Source organism: Grammomys surdaster, unplaced genomic scaffold (genome assembly GCF_004785775.1).
Source record: "Grammomys surdaster isolate TR1022 unplaced genomic scaffold, NIH_TR_1.0 278, whole genome shotgun sequence".
NCBI classification, from domain to species: domain Eukaryota; kingdom Metazoa; phylum Chordata; class Mammalia; order Rodentia; family Muridae; genus Grammomys; species Grammomys surdaster.
In genome coordinates, this window is record NW_021604719.1 from 10,023,112 (window position 1) to 10,038,727 (window position 15,616).

General features: G+C 43.3%; 1 protein-coding gene across 3 annotated transcripts in view; it reads left to right on the top strand.

Annotated features, from left to right (window-relative positions):
- The window catches only part of Snx24 (sorting nexin 24), a 149,274-nt gene that overhangs the window by 88,850 nt on the left and 44,808 nt on the right, over positions 1 to 15,616 (top strand). For all 3 annotated transcript variants that reach the window (XM_028777194.1, XM_028777195.1, XM_028777196.1), the window contains one exon: positions 8,709 to 8,813. In XM_028777194.1, coding sequence (XP_028633027.1) covers positions 8,709 to 8,813 — 105 coding nt within the window. The remainder of the gene's footprint in view (positions 1 to 8,708; positions 8,814 to 15,616) is intronic.

Below are 15,616 nucleotides of genomic sequence, written 5' to 3' on the forward strand. Positions count from 1 at the left end.
TCTTTCTTTCTTTCTTTCTTTCTTTCTTTCTTTCTTTCTTTCTGAGTTACTTTATTTCTGTGCTTTCTCATTTACTAGGGTCTCAGGGTTTACACACTAGTTTGTGTGGCCTATTATTAAAATACTATCCATTTGCTAAAAGCATTTTTCACCAAAGCTCTTTAATTTTGGTTATGATAATTACTTATGTGCTTGTATGTGTACCCGAGTGCATGTCCCATGTGTATGGGTGCCTGTGGAAGCCACAGATTCCCGGAGCTGGAGTTATAGGTAGTTATGTGTGCTGGGAGAACCTGGGTCCTCTGGAGAAGCAACACAAACTCTTAGTCGCTGAGCCATCTCTCCAGTGCCATGAAATCTTATCTTTTTGTTTTAGTGTGGGGTGTACATATAATAATAAAAAAATTTTCTGTTCTTATTTTTTTTCTAAAATATCATTTTTTATCCTTTCAGTTTTTCTCTGTCCCTGTGTCTGTTTGTCTTGTGCTAAGGGTTTACCCAAGACTTCTTGTATGCTAAGTAAGCACCTACCACTGAGCTACACGTCCTGCTCTTTGACATCTTACTTTGAGATGGTCTCACTGTGTAGCTCATTCTGACCTCAGACTCATGATCCTCCTGCCATGTGCTTTCAATAATGGGATCAAAACTGGGATCACAGGTGTCCGCCATCACACCTGGCCACCCATTGAGCTTTGCCATTTCTTCTGGAACTGTGTATTTGATTCTGTTTTCTTTTAGTTTTAAAGACCAAAGTGAAAATACCTCATACCACTCACACTGAATCAGGCTGTTATGTAATGGAACCTAGTAATCCGCACCTTAATCGAGTTCCCCAGAGGATGCTTGATGCAGTTTGAAGTTCCTTCTGTGAATTATAGTTTTAAAGATGCCACTCAGATACAGCCCTACACACACACACACACACACACAAAGACACACACACACAGACACAGTCACACAGAGACACACACACACAGTCACACAGACACACACACACAGTTCTCACAGAGACACACACACGACTTAGAACTAGCAGCTCGAGGTTCTGAATCTTGAAAGTCCCTCTGACCTTTCTCTTACCTGGATTTTCCAGGATGCTGCTAAATGCTGTCACCTCTTTCTTTTACATTCCTGCAGTGCATCCCACTTGGCGTTCACTTGTGCACGCCTGCTAGTCCGGAGCAGTGCTACTTTACATTGCATCTCTGCTCTTTATCCCCTTGTCTTCGGTTTGCCTTTGCCTGCATTTCAAGGCCTTTCTCCTGCTTTCTCTGATGCGGGCTTTAATTGCCTACCATGTCACAGACTGACTCTCAAAGCCAGTGTTCTCAAACCTTGCATTAGTTTCCTAGTGCTCTTGTAACAAAAAAACCAAAAATGGCAGCTTAAAACACTGCATATTTATTATCTTATGCTAAACAGGTGGATGGGGCTGCATTTCCACAGGAGAGTCCATCTTCTGCCCTCGGTAGCTTCCAGCAGCTGCCCACATCCCTCACGACCACCCTCCATCTTCCGAGCGAGCAGTCGCCTCCTTTACTTTTTCTGCCTCCTTCATGACATCTGCCATCATGTCCCTCTCTCTGACCTTGTCTTAGGGTTCTATTGCTGTGAACAGACACCATAACCAAGACAGCTCTTACAAGGACAGCATTTCATTGAGGCTGACCCACTTCCTCCAACAAGGTCACACCTCCAAACAGTGCTACTCCCTGGGCCAAGTATATACAAACCATCACAGACATTAATAGTCCTGTCTCCCCTTTGAGGTTAACATTGGGCCCATATCAATAGTAGTCCAGGATAGCAGTCCCATATCAAGATCCTTAATTAAAACCCTCTCTGTAAAGCCCCTTTCTGTTGTGCAGGAACAGCACTCACAGGCTCTGGGAATAAGAGACTCTCAGATGTCTTTGAAGGCACCATCATCTTGTTCACTTCCAGCCGTCTACTGGCCAATCCTTTTTCTAGTGCTTCTCCTAAGGAAAGTTCATGCTAGCCACACCCAAGCATGGCCTGTGCAGGTCCACACTTCTCTGTCTTTGCCAGACTGAATGCCCATTCATTTACCAACTGGTGTGTTGAAAACAAAGCAGGGCATTCAAGTTCTTCAATGCCAGCTGCTTGTTTTCTACTCTTTCTGGAAACTCTTGTTCAGTTTACCATAGGCATTCCTACCTGAACAATTTAAATTACATTCTAACGCAAAGCTTAGTTATCCTATACCTCCAGCTGGCTTTGAGTTTGCTGTGTTTATTCCAGGGTGTGGGGAAGCTCAGGGTCTCCCACATGCTTCCAAGACCACGGTTCCAGGTGTATATTGCTATGTCTCCCCTACCTCGAGCCACAACATACACACCATGGCTTATTTGTATTTTCCGAAAGGTTAATTATCTGATCTATGGGATATTGGAGAACATCATATGTGTTCTGGTGTGGGGGTTTATGTTATTGGAATTTGACCTCAGGTCCTTCTAATCCCAGTTTCTCTATAGCTTCTACTGTGCTAGACTGAGGTAGAGGATGACAAACTCCCCACCCAAACAATACAAGACTCCATCCTGTTCCTTGTCCCCTGCCGCTTGGGCACACCTCTTGTGATGGGTGAACCTTTAAGCATGCACAAGGCCCACCCGTGCCCCAGTCACCCTTACCCTAGCTAAGTAATTCATCTCTTTCCACGGCCATGCTTGTGAAGAACTGTGCCCTCCTAGGCCCCAGATCTCATGGCTGACAGGAAACTCTTACCCACACTGAAACTTTGAGCATATTTTATCCTCCTGCCTCCCCAGCTGTTTTCTGTCAGTTCCAGCCCACCCCTTTATTCACGTTTTCAGTGAAATATGGGGCTGGTTCGTTTTCAGATTAACTATCTTCATCTTTTGTTATTGCCTGCTTTGGAGTTGAGTCAAATATTACATTCTCTCTTCTATCCAATTTAATGAAGTACACATTTCAGATGAATCAAAAACTGCTATATGGGAACAAATGGAGAGAACAGCACCCGTGTGCCATCCCTGAAGGGACCCTGGGAAAACTGGCATGACCGTGTGTATACGAGAAGGTTATCTTTTGCCCTCCCAATGTCTCTATTTCTTTAGATGATTTTGTTTCCCTTTTTTTTTTTAAAAAAAAATTTTTATCCTTGCTAAAAGTATTTCTGGACCTCTCTGTAGAAAATTGAAAGTTTTTCTATCCACATCACATGCTAGTGGGCCTTGTCTGTCTGGAGTAAGTTCTCTGAGTTCTAACTGTGAAAAGGGAAAAGGAGTGGTCACACACTGGACGTATGTGTGTGTGTGTGCACGTGCACACACAATTATCTACACACATCAGAAAGGCCCTTTTGCCTGGATGCTGCGTAGCAGGACAGTTAATCATCAGATGAAGTAGACAAGGAATATTTATCTTGCAAGCAGCTGAGCCCTACTGGAAACATATTGTCTTGGGTTTGTCTCTCATCTAAATTCCTGTTCACCTCCAAATGTGTCACAGACGCAGTCCCTGAGATGATCAACTCTCTCGATACCCTTATGTAAACAAAAGGGACAATATTTTCAGTGCTGTTTCATCAATACACAAAGAAAAGGAGAAGAGACCGACGGTGGAGCTTTTGTGGGGATCGAAGTCAGGTTGTAAAGTTTGCATAGCCATCTTGCTTCCCCTTTGTCCCTCTTTGGAAACACTCCTGTGTGATAGTTTCTTACCTCATCCTCAGTTCCCACCTGCCCCTCAGAGTTGGCCCTCCCAGCATTCTGTTGCAGCATAGTAAATAATCACAGACACAAACTCGTAACTTTCAAAGAACAGTTGTTACATAGAGTCTTCTGGGTCTGGAGTCAGAGCTCTGCTTTGTCCTCACAGCTGGTTTAAACCCGCATCTATGCTCACTCAGGCAGACTTCTGCCTGCATCTATTTGAGTGATGCCTTATATCACTGACTGTTAACCGGAGACAGCTTTTAGCTGCTCGAGGTCACTTGAAACTGTAGCCACTTCTTCAAAGCCAGCAGTGTGCTAACACCAAGGTGTACAGACAGGTAACCGTGGAAGGAACTACCCCACTGTGGTCACAGCATCTGCCCACTCCCAACAGAAGGGTTTTGTAGGCTGTAAACACCAGGAGGCCAGTTTGTGCCTTCTCCTTACCACAGCCTTTTTGCTGTGTTGAGACTTGACTCTCAATATGATTTGACTTAGTTCTATATCTACAGATACTTTATACAGTATTCAGACTCCTGGGTTTACAGAATTCTGTATACTTTCTCAAACATTGTCTTCCCATGAACACCTAGAGGCATCTCTGGCTTAAACTCACCAACCTCAACAGTTGATCCTTTTCTATTAGTGTCTAAGGATGTACACATAGAACCTTGACTAGCTTTCTTGATCAAGTAAGACAGTTATTGTTGTCCGTAGGAAACCTAAAGGCCAGCAACCCAAGGGATGGAGCAAGCCTCAACATCAGTTGTCCTGTTGTCAAGCTGTGATTTTACCTTTTCTGATTATAATATACCTGTTGTCACTCCAAGCATTGCTTTACACATCTGTCAGAAACAAATCCTACTGTCCTTCTGAGAAAACAGAAGTTCTACCTAGTGGACTTATGCTGTGTTTTAATTAACAACTTTGTCACGTGACCACAGTCATGCTAAGGGAACTTAAGAACTCAAGAATTTTAGGTTTAACATGTTGAACTCTGAATGACATTTTCCCCTATCTGAGGGGAATAAATTTAGTTAACGATTATTATAAATGCAAGACAGAATTGACAGTAGCAGATGGGATTCTGGTGTTCTTACATGGAGGTGTTCTTACATCAGGCCTCTGTTACTTTAGCATTCCCAGCACCACTCAGCTTGAGCCTCATGGACAAAGGTGTTTGCTCTGACTCCATCCATTGCGTTGGTCATTTAAGTATAAAGAGCAGAAGAATGAAGGAAGGAGCTGTCCCCTCCCTTTCTGGCCTCTGAGATAGATCCCTTCTCTTCTTACATACCTACGGGCAGGATGGAGTTACACATAGCTGGGGGTAGAGGTAGGGAAAGTGTGTTCTTCATTCACCCAAAACCAGGAGTTGAATCCTGTAGCATCCAGGAACTGTAGGTTTAGGGAATAACTAAGAGACTGGACATTGTGTTGGCTGTTCTTGGTCAACTTGATTACATCTGAAATTCAACAATATCCAGTTGGCTGAGTACACTTACGAAGGGTCACTATTATTATTATTATATCATTGGAAGGTGGGAAGACCCACCTTTAATCTGGGTCTTTTGAGGTAGGAGGATTAGTCTTAAATTTGGGCCACACCTTTTTGATGACAACCTATAAAGGAGATATTAGAAGAGACAGTGTGCTCTTTGTCTTCTTGCCCTCACTCTCGATGGCAAGTTCATTCCTTCCCTGACATTAGAACTTACTTCTTTGAGATTCCAGTGTATACTGGAGACCAGCTGAGACATCCATCCCCATGAGCTGAACAACGAATGGATTCTTGGACTTTCCATTGGTGGGCAGCCATTGTTGGATTAGCTGGACCACAGCCATATTCGTTCTATTAGTTTTGTTCCTCTAGAGAACACTCTCTAAAACAGCCACTGAGCTCAAACCTGACATTATGACACTGTTCACTAAACAACAGGCAGCTAATCAGGATAGCTACCAGAGGAGGTTCAAACCTGAGTGTCTTCCCTAGAGCCATGATGACCACATATACTCTGTACACCCACAATTCCCATACCTGCCCACATTCACTGCCAGCACCCACAGTCAAGACCATCATCTCTTTCATGGGTTACCTCAGGCTCTTTGAACTGGTCTGTCAGCTCTACCTCTTTTCCACTACACTCAGCATGTTCCCCCTTTTGTTGAAATCATCAGTATACCTCTCATTTCAAATATTATCTAAATTCCTGCTGTGGCCCCCAAGGCACTGAAGTATACGGTGCACTGAGAGTTCATCTCTTCTTGCTGGCTTTGAGCATCAAAGGCCTGGCCCTCCCTTTCTGTTTCTGTGTCTGCCCTCATAGTGATTGTTCCTTGGTTCACTTGCCTTCCTTCCAAGATTCAGGCCAAGCCTCAGACACTGTCTCCGCATGCAGGCCTTCTTCCTGCCATCCCACCCCACCCCCAATTTCCAGCACTCTCAATGTGACAGAATCTAGGTTCATGTAGGGAGAAAGAATCTTAATTGAGAAAGTACCTGCTTGGATTGGCCTCTAGGCAAGACTGTAGGGCATTTTTAAAAATTGATGATTGATGTTGGAGGGCCTGTTTTGCTGTAGGTATGACACTCCTGGGCAGGTAGTCCTGGATGATGTAAGGAAGCAGGCTGAGCAATCCATAGGGAACAAGCCAGTAAGCAGCACCCTTCCATGGGCCCTGCATCAGTTCTTGACACTGGGTTCCTACCCTGACTTCCCTGGGCGATGAACTATAAGCTGTAAGAAGAAATAAACCCCTTCCTCCTCAAGTTGCTTTTGGTTATGGTGTTTTATCATAGTAATAGAACCCTAAGACTGTTGGTTTCCAGTTGAGGGCAGGTATGTTCCTAGTGCCAGGGACCATGGAGGAGGAGCCCAGTGGCTGTTATATAGCTGTCTTCCTGCGCCTTTGTTGTCAGGAACTCCTTTCTCTACAATTGATCTTAGCCAAAAGATTGAGAAGTGATGAACTTCTTTTCTCTAACTGGCAAAAGAATAATGTCCTTGAACAAGTCCTAAGACCTATCCAGTGTCCCCATGCCATCTTCTCTGTAGAACCAGTCTTCCTCTGGGGTCTCCAGTGGCCCCAGGCTCCAGCAGGCTTACAATTCTCCAAGCAGCTACATTCAGGAGGCTGTACCTCCTGCTCCTGCCTAATAGTTCTGTTGGCGAGGAAGGGCAGATTGGGGTTTGCAATTACTTGTATCTGTATAGAGGGAGGAGGCACACATGGGCTCAGCCCAGTGGCTGGAGCCTGGGCTGCTGTTTGAAATGCTCCTTTCTCTTTGTGTCCATAAGGGTTCAACTTAGAGTGATCACTGGTGATTATTTTCTTAAATGTGCAAAGGAATTGTGTCGTGCTTTTGCAGGCTTAATCTGCATTTTCTCATTATAATGGATTAGAAAATGTTCTTTCCATATGTTTTGTAAAGGGGCCATCTAAGTAGGTGTTCAAGATTTAAGTTAGGACATTTGGGTTTATTCCATTTGTAGAGGTTACTTATGACAAAATACTATATATTTGGTAGGTTAATGCGGTACAGATTTATTCTCATATGTTGTTTGAGGTCTTGAAGTCCAAAATCAATGTAGCCAGACTAAAATCGAGCTGGTCCACAGAGCTTAAGCTCTTTCAGAGGCCTGGGCAGGTTCATTGCAGCCTCTAGATGGCCTGAGCAGATGGACTCAAACTTCTAGAGGTCATGGGCAGACTGTTTTTTTGTTGTTGTTGGTGGTGGTGGTGGTGGTATTTTTTGTTGTTGTTTGGCTTCTAGAGGCTGCTGAGGCCATCATGAAAGCTAGCCACCTATTAAGGATTTTTTTTTAAAGACAATATCTATTTACTTTTATATTTTTAGGTCCTGGAGGTTAAACCTAAGGGGGCTGTATGTGTGCTATATGCTAAGCACGCTCTATATGGCTGAGTTACATTTCTGCCTTGATACAGAATCTCTTTGCAGTCCAGGATACCCTCTAAATTGTAGTCTTCCTACATTAGCCTCCTGAGTGCTGAGATTATGGGTGTGAACCACCATACCTCATACTTTTAAACTTTTGACCAATAACTTCTGGCCTCTTGTAAAGTTCTCATAGTTGATTTGAACCTGCCCAGATAACCTAGGACAATCTCCCTGTTATTAAATCAATAATTTCACCAAATTGGAAAAATCCCCTTGGCTGGCTATGGAGACATTCCAGGTTTTAGGACTTGGCACTTCTTGAAGCTAGATGTTGTCTTACATACCAAAGTAGCTCTTAGAATAGCTTTTTTAAAAAGTAAGATGTTATTTTATGTGCTTGGGTATTTTGCCTGCGTGTACGTCTGTGTATGTGTGTGCTCCTGATGCTGAAGAGATCAGAAGAAGATGCCAGACCCCAGGAATTCGGGTCCCAGATGGTTGTGTGCTACCATGTGGGTACTGGGAATCGAATCATGGTCCCCTGGAAGAGCAGCCAGTGCTCTTAATGACTGAGACATCTCTCTAGCCCTGAAACTTGTTTTTTTAATGTTGTTGCTCCTTAAAAGGACTGCCTAGAAATCCTAACTCAGAATTGCCCTTCAGTTTGCATGAGTAGAGTTTGCAGATGCCTTTCTGGATTGTTGGGAAGATTAGTCTGTGCTTTAAATTTCACTTTATTTCTGAAATTTCAAGAACCTCTCTGAGTGGTTCTTAATCTAGTTAGAAGCCTAGATTAGAAACTTGTGTTAATTTTGCTATGAAATAAATTGATTGTTGAAACTGTCTTACTTTGCTTTTCTTTTAACTTAAGTACTAGACTTATATAATTTTTCTGGGAAAAAACAAACAAACAAACAAACAACAAAACATTTAGATCTGAAGACCCGTTTGTCCTAAAGCCTGAGAAATCAGGATACCTTGAAAAAAAAAAAGTTTGAAAAACTTTTCAGCATGTTTTAGCTGTGGTTTACTTTCCTTGCTTTTCTTTCCTCCAAGTGGTTTCCGTATAGTTGACAAACATGTTTCCCCTTCTTTCTTGGAAGCTTAAGAAATGTATAAAGACTCCAGAAATCCCTTCTAAACACGTCAGGAACTGGGTCCCCAAAGTCCTGGAACAACGGCGACAAGGCCTGGAAACGTATTTACAGGTAAGGGATGTTTCGCTCCTCAGTGTAACCGATCCTACATCAGGTGTCTCATGCTGTTAGCTCAGAATACAAGAGTATGACGCCAAACACTGACCAACAGGAGATTCTGGCACATAGGCTATTTAACCATTACAAATATGGATATCAGTTGGTTCATTTAGCTTTTGTTGGACTCTGTTTCAAGTTCCTTATGCATTGGGCGAGTGCAGATTTAGTATCATTGCAAGAATGCTATTGAAACAATCTGTCTGTTTTTTAAATTCAGCTGTTTTTACAAATTACGTTGTTTTAGGTAAAATAATTCTGTTTTCTCAGCCCCTGGGTTTTAGATGTTTGGGTGCTAGTTGGGGTCCTGGGATCAAATGGTTTTCCAATGGTGCAGGCTAACACACGTCTAAAACCCTACCAAAGCTCTGTGGAAATTGCTCCTGAGAAAGTGCCAAATCTAGATGGAGTGCATCAGGGAGCTCTTTACTGTCACCTCTCAGGAGAGGCAGACCTGAGATGAGATGGAAGTCTCCTCTCACAAGTGACACAGAAGACAAAAGAGAGCATAAGATGCTGTCTACTTCTTTCAACATTACAAAACCCTGAAGTCTCAGGGGACCATTCCATGACATCCTTACTAAGTGCATAGAAGGGCAGGCAGGTGCAGAGACAGACAGACCTAAGTGCTCAGACATGCTGTACGTTTAGCCCCACGTGATAAGTGATTCGTGGAGTAAGCATAGCTGAGTGAGGAAAGGAATCCTGCCTCAGAACGAAGGATGCAAGTATGCTGGGGCATCTCAGCGCTTTGGGAGCATGGGCCGGAGAATCAGAAATTCAAGGCCATCCAGGCCTGCACATGGAGACCCTACCTCAAAAACTAAAAGAAGACAAAAGGCCCAGACTTCATGTGAGAGTTAGGAAGACTGATCCTTCTAAAATTATTATGAGAGAGACTGGCAGCACAGCCTTGTTCTTTCTTCATTGTCCTGGGCCCCACTTCAAGCATCATTAACTACAGGGTGGATCTTGCATGGAAGAGAGGCTAAGTGCTGCGAAGCCTCTGATGGATGACTGGGTCTGAGTCACTCTCTGGTGGCCGATGCCCAGGGATACAGTGGAGGAACCTTCTCAGTGGAAGGGAAGACTCCAGGTGTCAGTTCCCAACCTCCTCCTGTGTCCTCATCTTTACCGTAGTCAAAGAGGACTGGGCAGAAGCCGCATGAGTTCCGAGGAGGGTGCTGCTAATGGATTTTTCCCCTTGGTCTGTGGGGCTTGGTGCAAGGATTCTTCATTATGTCTCTCTGGGAGTCAGATCCTAAAGGAAACTGGAATTTCAAATCCCAGGAATGTGTGTGGCCTTCTCTGAGATTCTGTACACGGAGCTATCAGAATTCTATAGCTTCAGGCAATACTTCAGAGCAAACAGCAAACCAAAGACCCAGAGAAAGAGAGCTAAGAACTTGTATGCAGAGAGTAGAACGCATGCTCTCCGTAATTAGAAGGGATAGGTAAACAACACGCTTTCATTTGTAGGCCAGATTTTCCACAGATATTGTATATCTTCAGGCTTCTCGGTTCTGAGGAAAGCTTTATCCCCCATCTCTGCCCCCCTCTATTGCGTTTGACACATGACTTCCATTACTCCTCAGTGTAAACATTTTAAGTTGTTTGTGCTTCGTGTGTAAATATGTGGATAAAATCATCTGGCACGAGAGGAGCTTACAGCGACGCTCAAATTGAGCTTAGAATTTTCTGTTCTCAGAAACAGGGCTTGAAAATGTGGTTGAGGGCTGAGAGCACTTGCTTCCTGCCATGTGTGTTTCAGATTCATTTTGTTGTCACTCAGTGACCTGAAGTCCCAGAGCACCTCAGTGGGGGCCTTTTCTTCTCCTTTGGCAGTGGGAGCTAGGCAGAGGTGTGGTCAGTGGCAGAAGCGAAGGCCGAACCTTGGCTGTACAAAGCTCTTGCTTCTTGGACTTTCTGTGTCTTTTGATGAAGTAGATAGTATTCTTGTTTCTCTCCCTGTCTACCTAACTCCAGGAAGAATCCCATTCGCCCTCAGGACTTGTCTGAACTCCAGGGAGTAGCTGCCACTAGCGAATCTTACCAAGCACCACCATCCCTGCAGGTCCAGCTCAGCAAGAGCTTTGTAGTTTGGCACTGACCTGGCCTATAGCCTAACTAAGGACTACCGTCTTCAAGGTGTGCTCCCAAGGCTACAGGACCTAGATTACCTATACCAGCTCATCTGCTGCCCGTTGGAGAAGTTCAAAGTCACCCTGTGGCAGTCTGTCTCTTGAAAAGGTCAGGGGAAATAACCCTTCTTTCTCTGGAGGTCAGCTGGGCACCTGTGATTGCAGCCTCATACATTACCTGAGGTAGCCCGTGCTGCTGTTTTAGTTAGACATGGAGCGGCTGAGGTCTAATGGGCTCTGAAACCATGTCACCTTCCCAAGTACATTTGTTGATGGACTGGGCTGGGCTGGGATTTTATTTTCCTTTATTTCATTTTATTGCCCAATATGGGCTCTTATATACACTGATGATTTTCTAAATTAGGAAAAAACTTTCTACCTTTGATAGTTTTATATAAACATGTAACCAGGTACAGAAAAAAAACTTTATAGTGATCAATATTACAGTTTACTAGGTTGCTTCTTCCCTGATGAGTTGGTTGAATAATTGATTGGTGAATAAATGGTTTGGTGTTTTTAGTTTTGTGTGTGTGTGATTGGACATATCTATATGTGCACCACTTGTGTGCACGAGCCCACAGAGGCCAGAAGAGAGCACCAGACTCCTGGAACTGGAGTTACAGTTAGTTATAAGCTGCCATGTGGTTGTTGGATACCAATCTCAGGTCTTCTGCAGGACCAGGAAGTGCTTTTAACTACTGAGGCATCTCTCTGCCATCATGTTCTTGAAAATTTTTAACTTAAACACATAACAATCCTGGTGAATAATGCATCAATTTTAAGTCATCTGGCTTCAAGGGGAGTTGGTTGTTTTTTTGTGTGAAACAGCCTTACTGTTTTGCCCATGTTTGGGTTGAACTCCTAGATTCAAACCATTCTTCTGCCTCAGCCTGAAAGCCGTTTATAGGACATTCTGGGAGCTATATTTACGTAAGAGAATAACTTTATAAAAGAAAGATATAGTCACCCATTCTCAATTTTGTTCAGAGATGTTAATCAAAAAACCCAAAAGCTTTCTTAGCATCTGTATTTTTCACAGTCTTCACCTTTCTTTGTCCGCTCACTAATAGTTTGAAAACGAGAGTTTAAGAAGGCCCATGCTTGCCAGTTTTTTGGCTGTTTCTTCATTCGGAAACAAACAGCGTAGTAGTCTCTAAACCACCACTTAGAAGTAGCTTCAGCATCAGTTTAAATATTGTAGCCTATCCAAAAATACTCTGGCAGAGAAGCAGTACAGTTCCCTTTCCTCTAGCACATGTCATGCTGGGTTTACTTATGACATTTTACAGTGAAAAGGCCCCAGCTGCCTCTCTGTGGTCCCACCTGTTCAGGAGGCTGAGACAGGAGCATCACTTAGACGTAGGAGTTCACGGTCAGCCTGGGGAGCATAGTAATGACCAGGAGAGAAGTGGGGAGGGAAGCAAAGAGAGATGAGAGAGAGGAAGCAAGAAGCCACTCTGCTTTCAGATTAGAATGTCACATCTCGGGGAACAAAGCGAGCATATCAAATCAAAGTAGTATGGAAGGCTGGCTTGGTGCAGTAATCCCGGCACTGGCTAGGGGACAAGGACTTGGGTGGGCCTTTTTATCCTTTTTTCTTTCTTCCTTTTCTTCCTTTCTTCCTTCCTTTCTTCCTTCCTTCCTTCCTTCCTTCCTTCCTTCCTTCCTTCCTTCCTTCCTTCCTTCTGTTCATCCATCCATCTGTCCTTCATTCCTTTCTTTTACTCTCCTGAGATTCTTAGCTCCTGACTTTTTGGTTTTAAATCTGGGGTATGTGAGACTATAGAGAACACAGGAAGGAAGAATCAAACTTACCCTGCGTCATGTATTCCTCAGAGCTTGGTGTGCTAGAAGTCACCCCCCCCCCCGTCCCTTCCTGAGCCTTTCCTATTCTTATGCTTGTTTTATATACATGTCCAGTATTCGGTTGAATTAAGCGGGGGAAAAAATAAGGAAAGATATATCTCCGTCTTGTTGGAAATGGAATTATATGTGTTGATTTTTAAAATTGTTTTCTTATTTATTTATTTATTTATTTGTATGGGTACTTTGCCAGCATGTATGTCTGTGTGCCTGGTGCTTTCAGAGGCCAGAAGAGGGCATCAGATCCCTTGAGACTGGAGTTACAGACAGTTGTGAGCCACCATGTGGCTACTGAGACTTGAACCTGGGTCCTCTGGCAGAGCCACCAGTGCTCTTTACTGAGCCATCTCTTCAGCCTTGTTTTTTTATGTCTGTGCATGGATGAGGGCACATGCTTTCCACAGTACACATGTGGAGGTAAAAGAGTGACCAAGTCCTTGCTTCTTATCCTGTTTGAGGAGGGTCTCCCTTGACTGTGGCACTGAAGCCTCCAGGCTGGCAGCTGGCCAGAGCTTCTGTTGGATTCTGCTCCTCCTGCCTCCGTACTTTAGAAGCGCTGGGGTTGCAGACACGCACCCATATGTCCAGCTGTTACCTGAGTTCCAGGATCTAAGTCAGATGTCATGCTTGCACAGACAAGTGCTTTTACCACCGAATCATCTCCTCAGGCCTTCTTGGGTTCTATTCGTTTCTTTGGGTTTTTCCCACAAGTTTCAAAATTCTTCATGAGATATAAAATTTACTATCCTAGACAATTGCATTACTTGTATTTAATTATTTTTACATTTTTAAAAAATGTGTGTGTGCACATATATATGTACATGCCCACATCCATGCATATGTACAGAACATCAAAAGACAGCTTATGGGAGTGACTGTCTCTTTCTACACAAAGCCCACCCCCACAGTGACACACTTCTCTAGAAAGGCCACACCTACTCCAACAAGGCCACACCTCCTAATAGTGCCACTTCCTATGCCCAAACATTCAAACACATGATTTTATGGGGGAGGGGGGCATTTCTATTCAAACCACCACAATACTTGATTCCATAACTGTTGTTTAAGCCTACAGAAACTGAGTTTGTGTCCTGACACATCCTAGGATACACACTGCCAGTGGGCTAGAGCTTCCTTTGCTTCTCCATCTTCTCAGGCATATGCACTATTAACAATTTAAAATTCTTGATGGTTAATAATCTACTGAAGGAATGGAGGCAAACTTGCACCTACTTCATGATTGGGTTTGCAATCCCAAGGAGAACAGTGACTCAGCAAATCCTCTCCTTACTCTCCTTCTGGTCTATTCCTGTGTAGAGCTGGGTAAAGTAACAGATTGGTCAAGTCAGTCCTGGTACACCAATATAAAAAGTGTTGGAGTGCTGGCCTGTATTTATTCAACAAAGGGGTATAATGTGTGTTCTTACAAAGTAACTTGAGATACTGCACACATTGTTAAGTGAACAGCTCCAAGGAATATCATGTGGCCTTTCCCCCATGGGTTCTTCATTCTGAATTCATCTACATAATCATCTGCAGCTCATTTCTATACACTGTGGTAGCTTCTGGTCATATGTAACTACTGAGGGCTTACATATGGCGAGTCTGATTGGAGTGCTCTGTAAATATTTATATTTACAGAACTTTTAAAATAGATATTTATATTTATACTTCTTCTACAGCCTTAGGATTAATAAAAAAGAGTATAAACTACAATTTTAAATTCATAAGATGCTAAGTTGATAGTGTGTATACACTGATTTAAACAGTTTTTTTTTTTCTGGGACAGTCTCATTGGGTAACCTTGACTAGACTGGAACACACTATGTAAACAAGACTGTCTTCAAATTTACTCTGTATTGTTGAAGTTAAAGATGTGTGCCACCATATCCATCTTGAACAAGATATTTTATTTGAAGTACTTTGTCTGTCTAGAAACAGAATAGGATAATTCTATGCCTTTTGAGATTAGCCTATGGCTTTTCTCTGATTCATTTAGGTAGTGTTTTAGTTGTGTGTGATTTGGTTTTGTTTGGTTTAGTTTGGTTTGATTTTTCAAGATAGATTTCTCTGTGTAGGCCAGTCCTGGAACTTACTTTGCAGGCCAGGCTGGCTTTCAAATCAGAGATCTGCCTGCCTCTGCTTCTCAAGTGGTGGGATTAAAGCATGTGCCACTAAACTCACCTGGATATTGTTTTAATCTTGGTGTTCCTTAGTCTTATTGTGGGATTTGAATCCAGCAACATGGCTGCCCTGGCAAGGGATCATATCCAGAGATCTTCTAGGTCTTTCTGTGTGATCTGGCCAGAATATAGACACACCCTGGATTACAGTAGGACCTGGCTGGACTATAGACACACCCTTAACACATGCCTTTAATCCCTGATAATAAAGGCAAGGTTAGTTTGTAGAAGGAAGTTGCCATGTTTGAAAGTAATGTCTAGTTGAAGGGCAAAGTGGTGAATCAGAGAAAGATTTGACAGAATGAGTTAGAGATGGGATACACAGAACTCACATAAGAACAACACTCTCTTTGAGGCTGCTTAAGTACAGAGGGGTGGGGCAGGGAGGTGGTGTGGTGTGTGTGTGTGTGTGTGTGTGGCAGTTTTTACTGGGACAGTTTTACAGAGACAGGTTGCAGAGAGAATAAACTAGGCCTGGGTGAAGATGGAACAGGCCAGGAGATTAGAACATGTTGCCAAAGTGAGTATGAGGCCAACCAGAACAATTCTGTCAGAAGCTGAGAGGAACTGG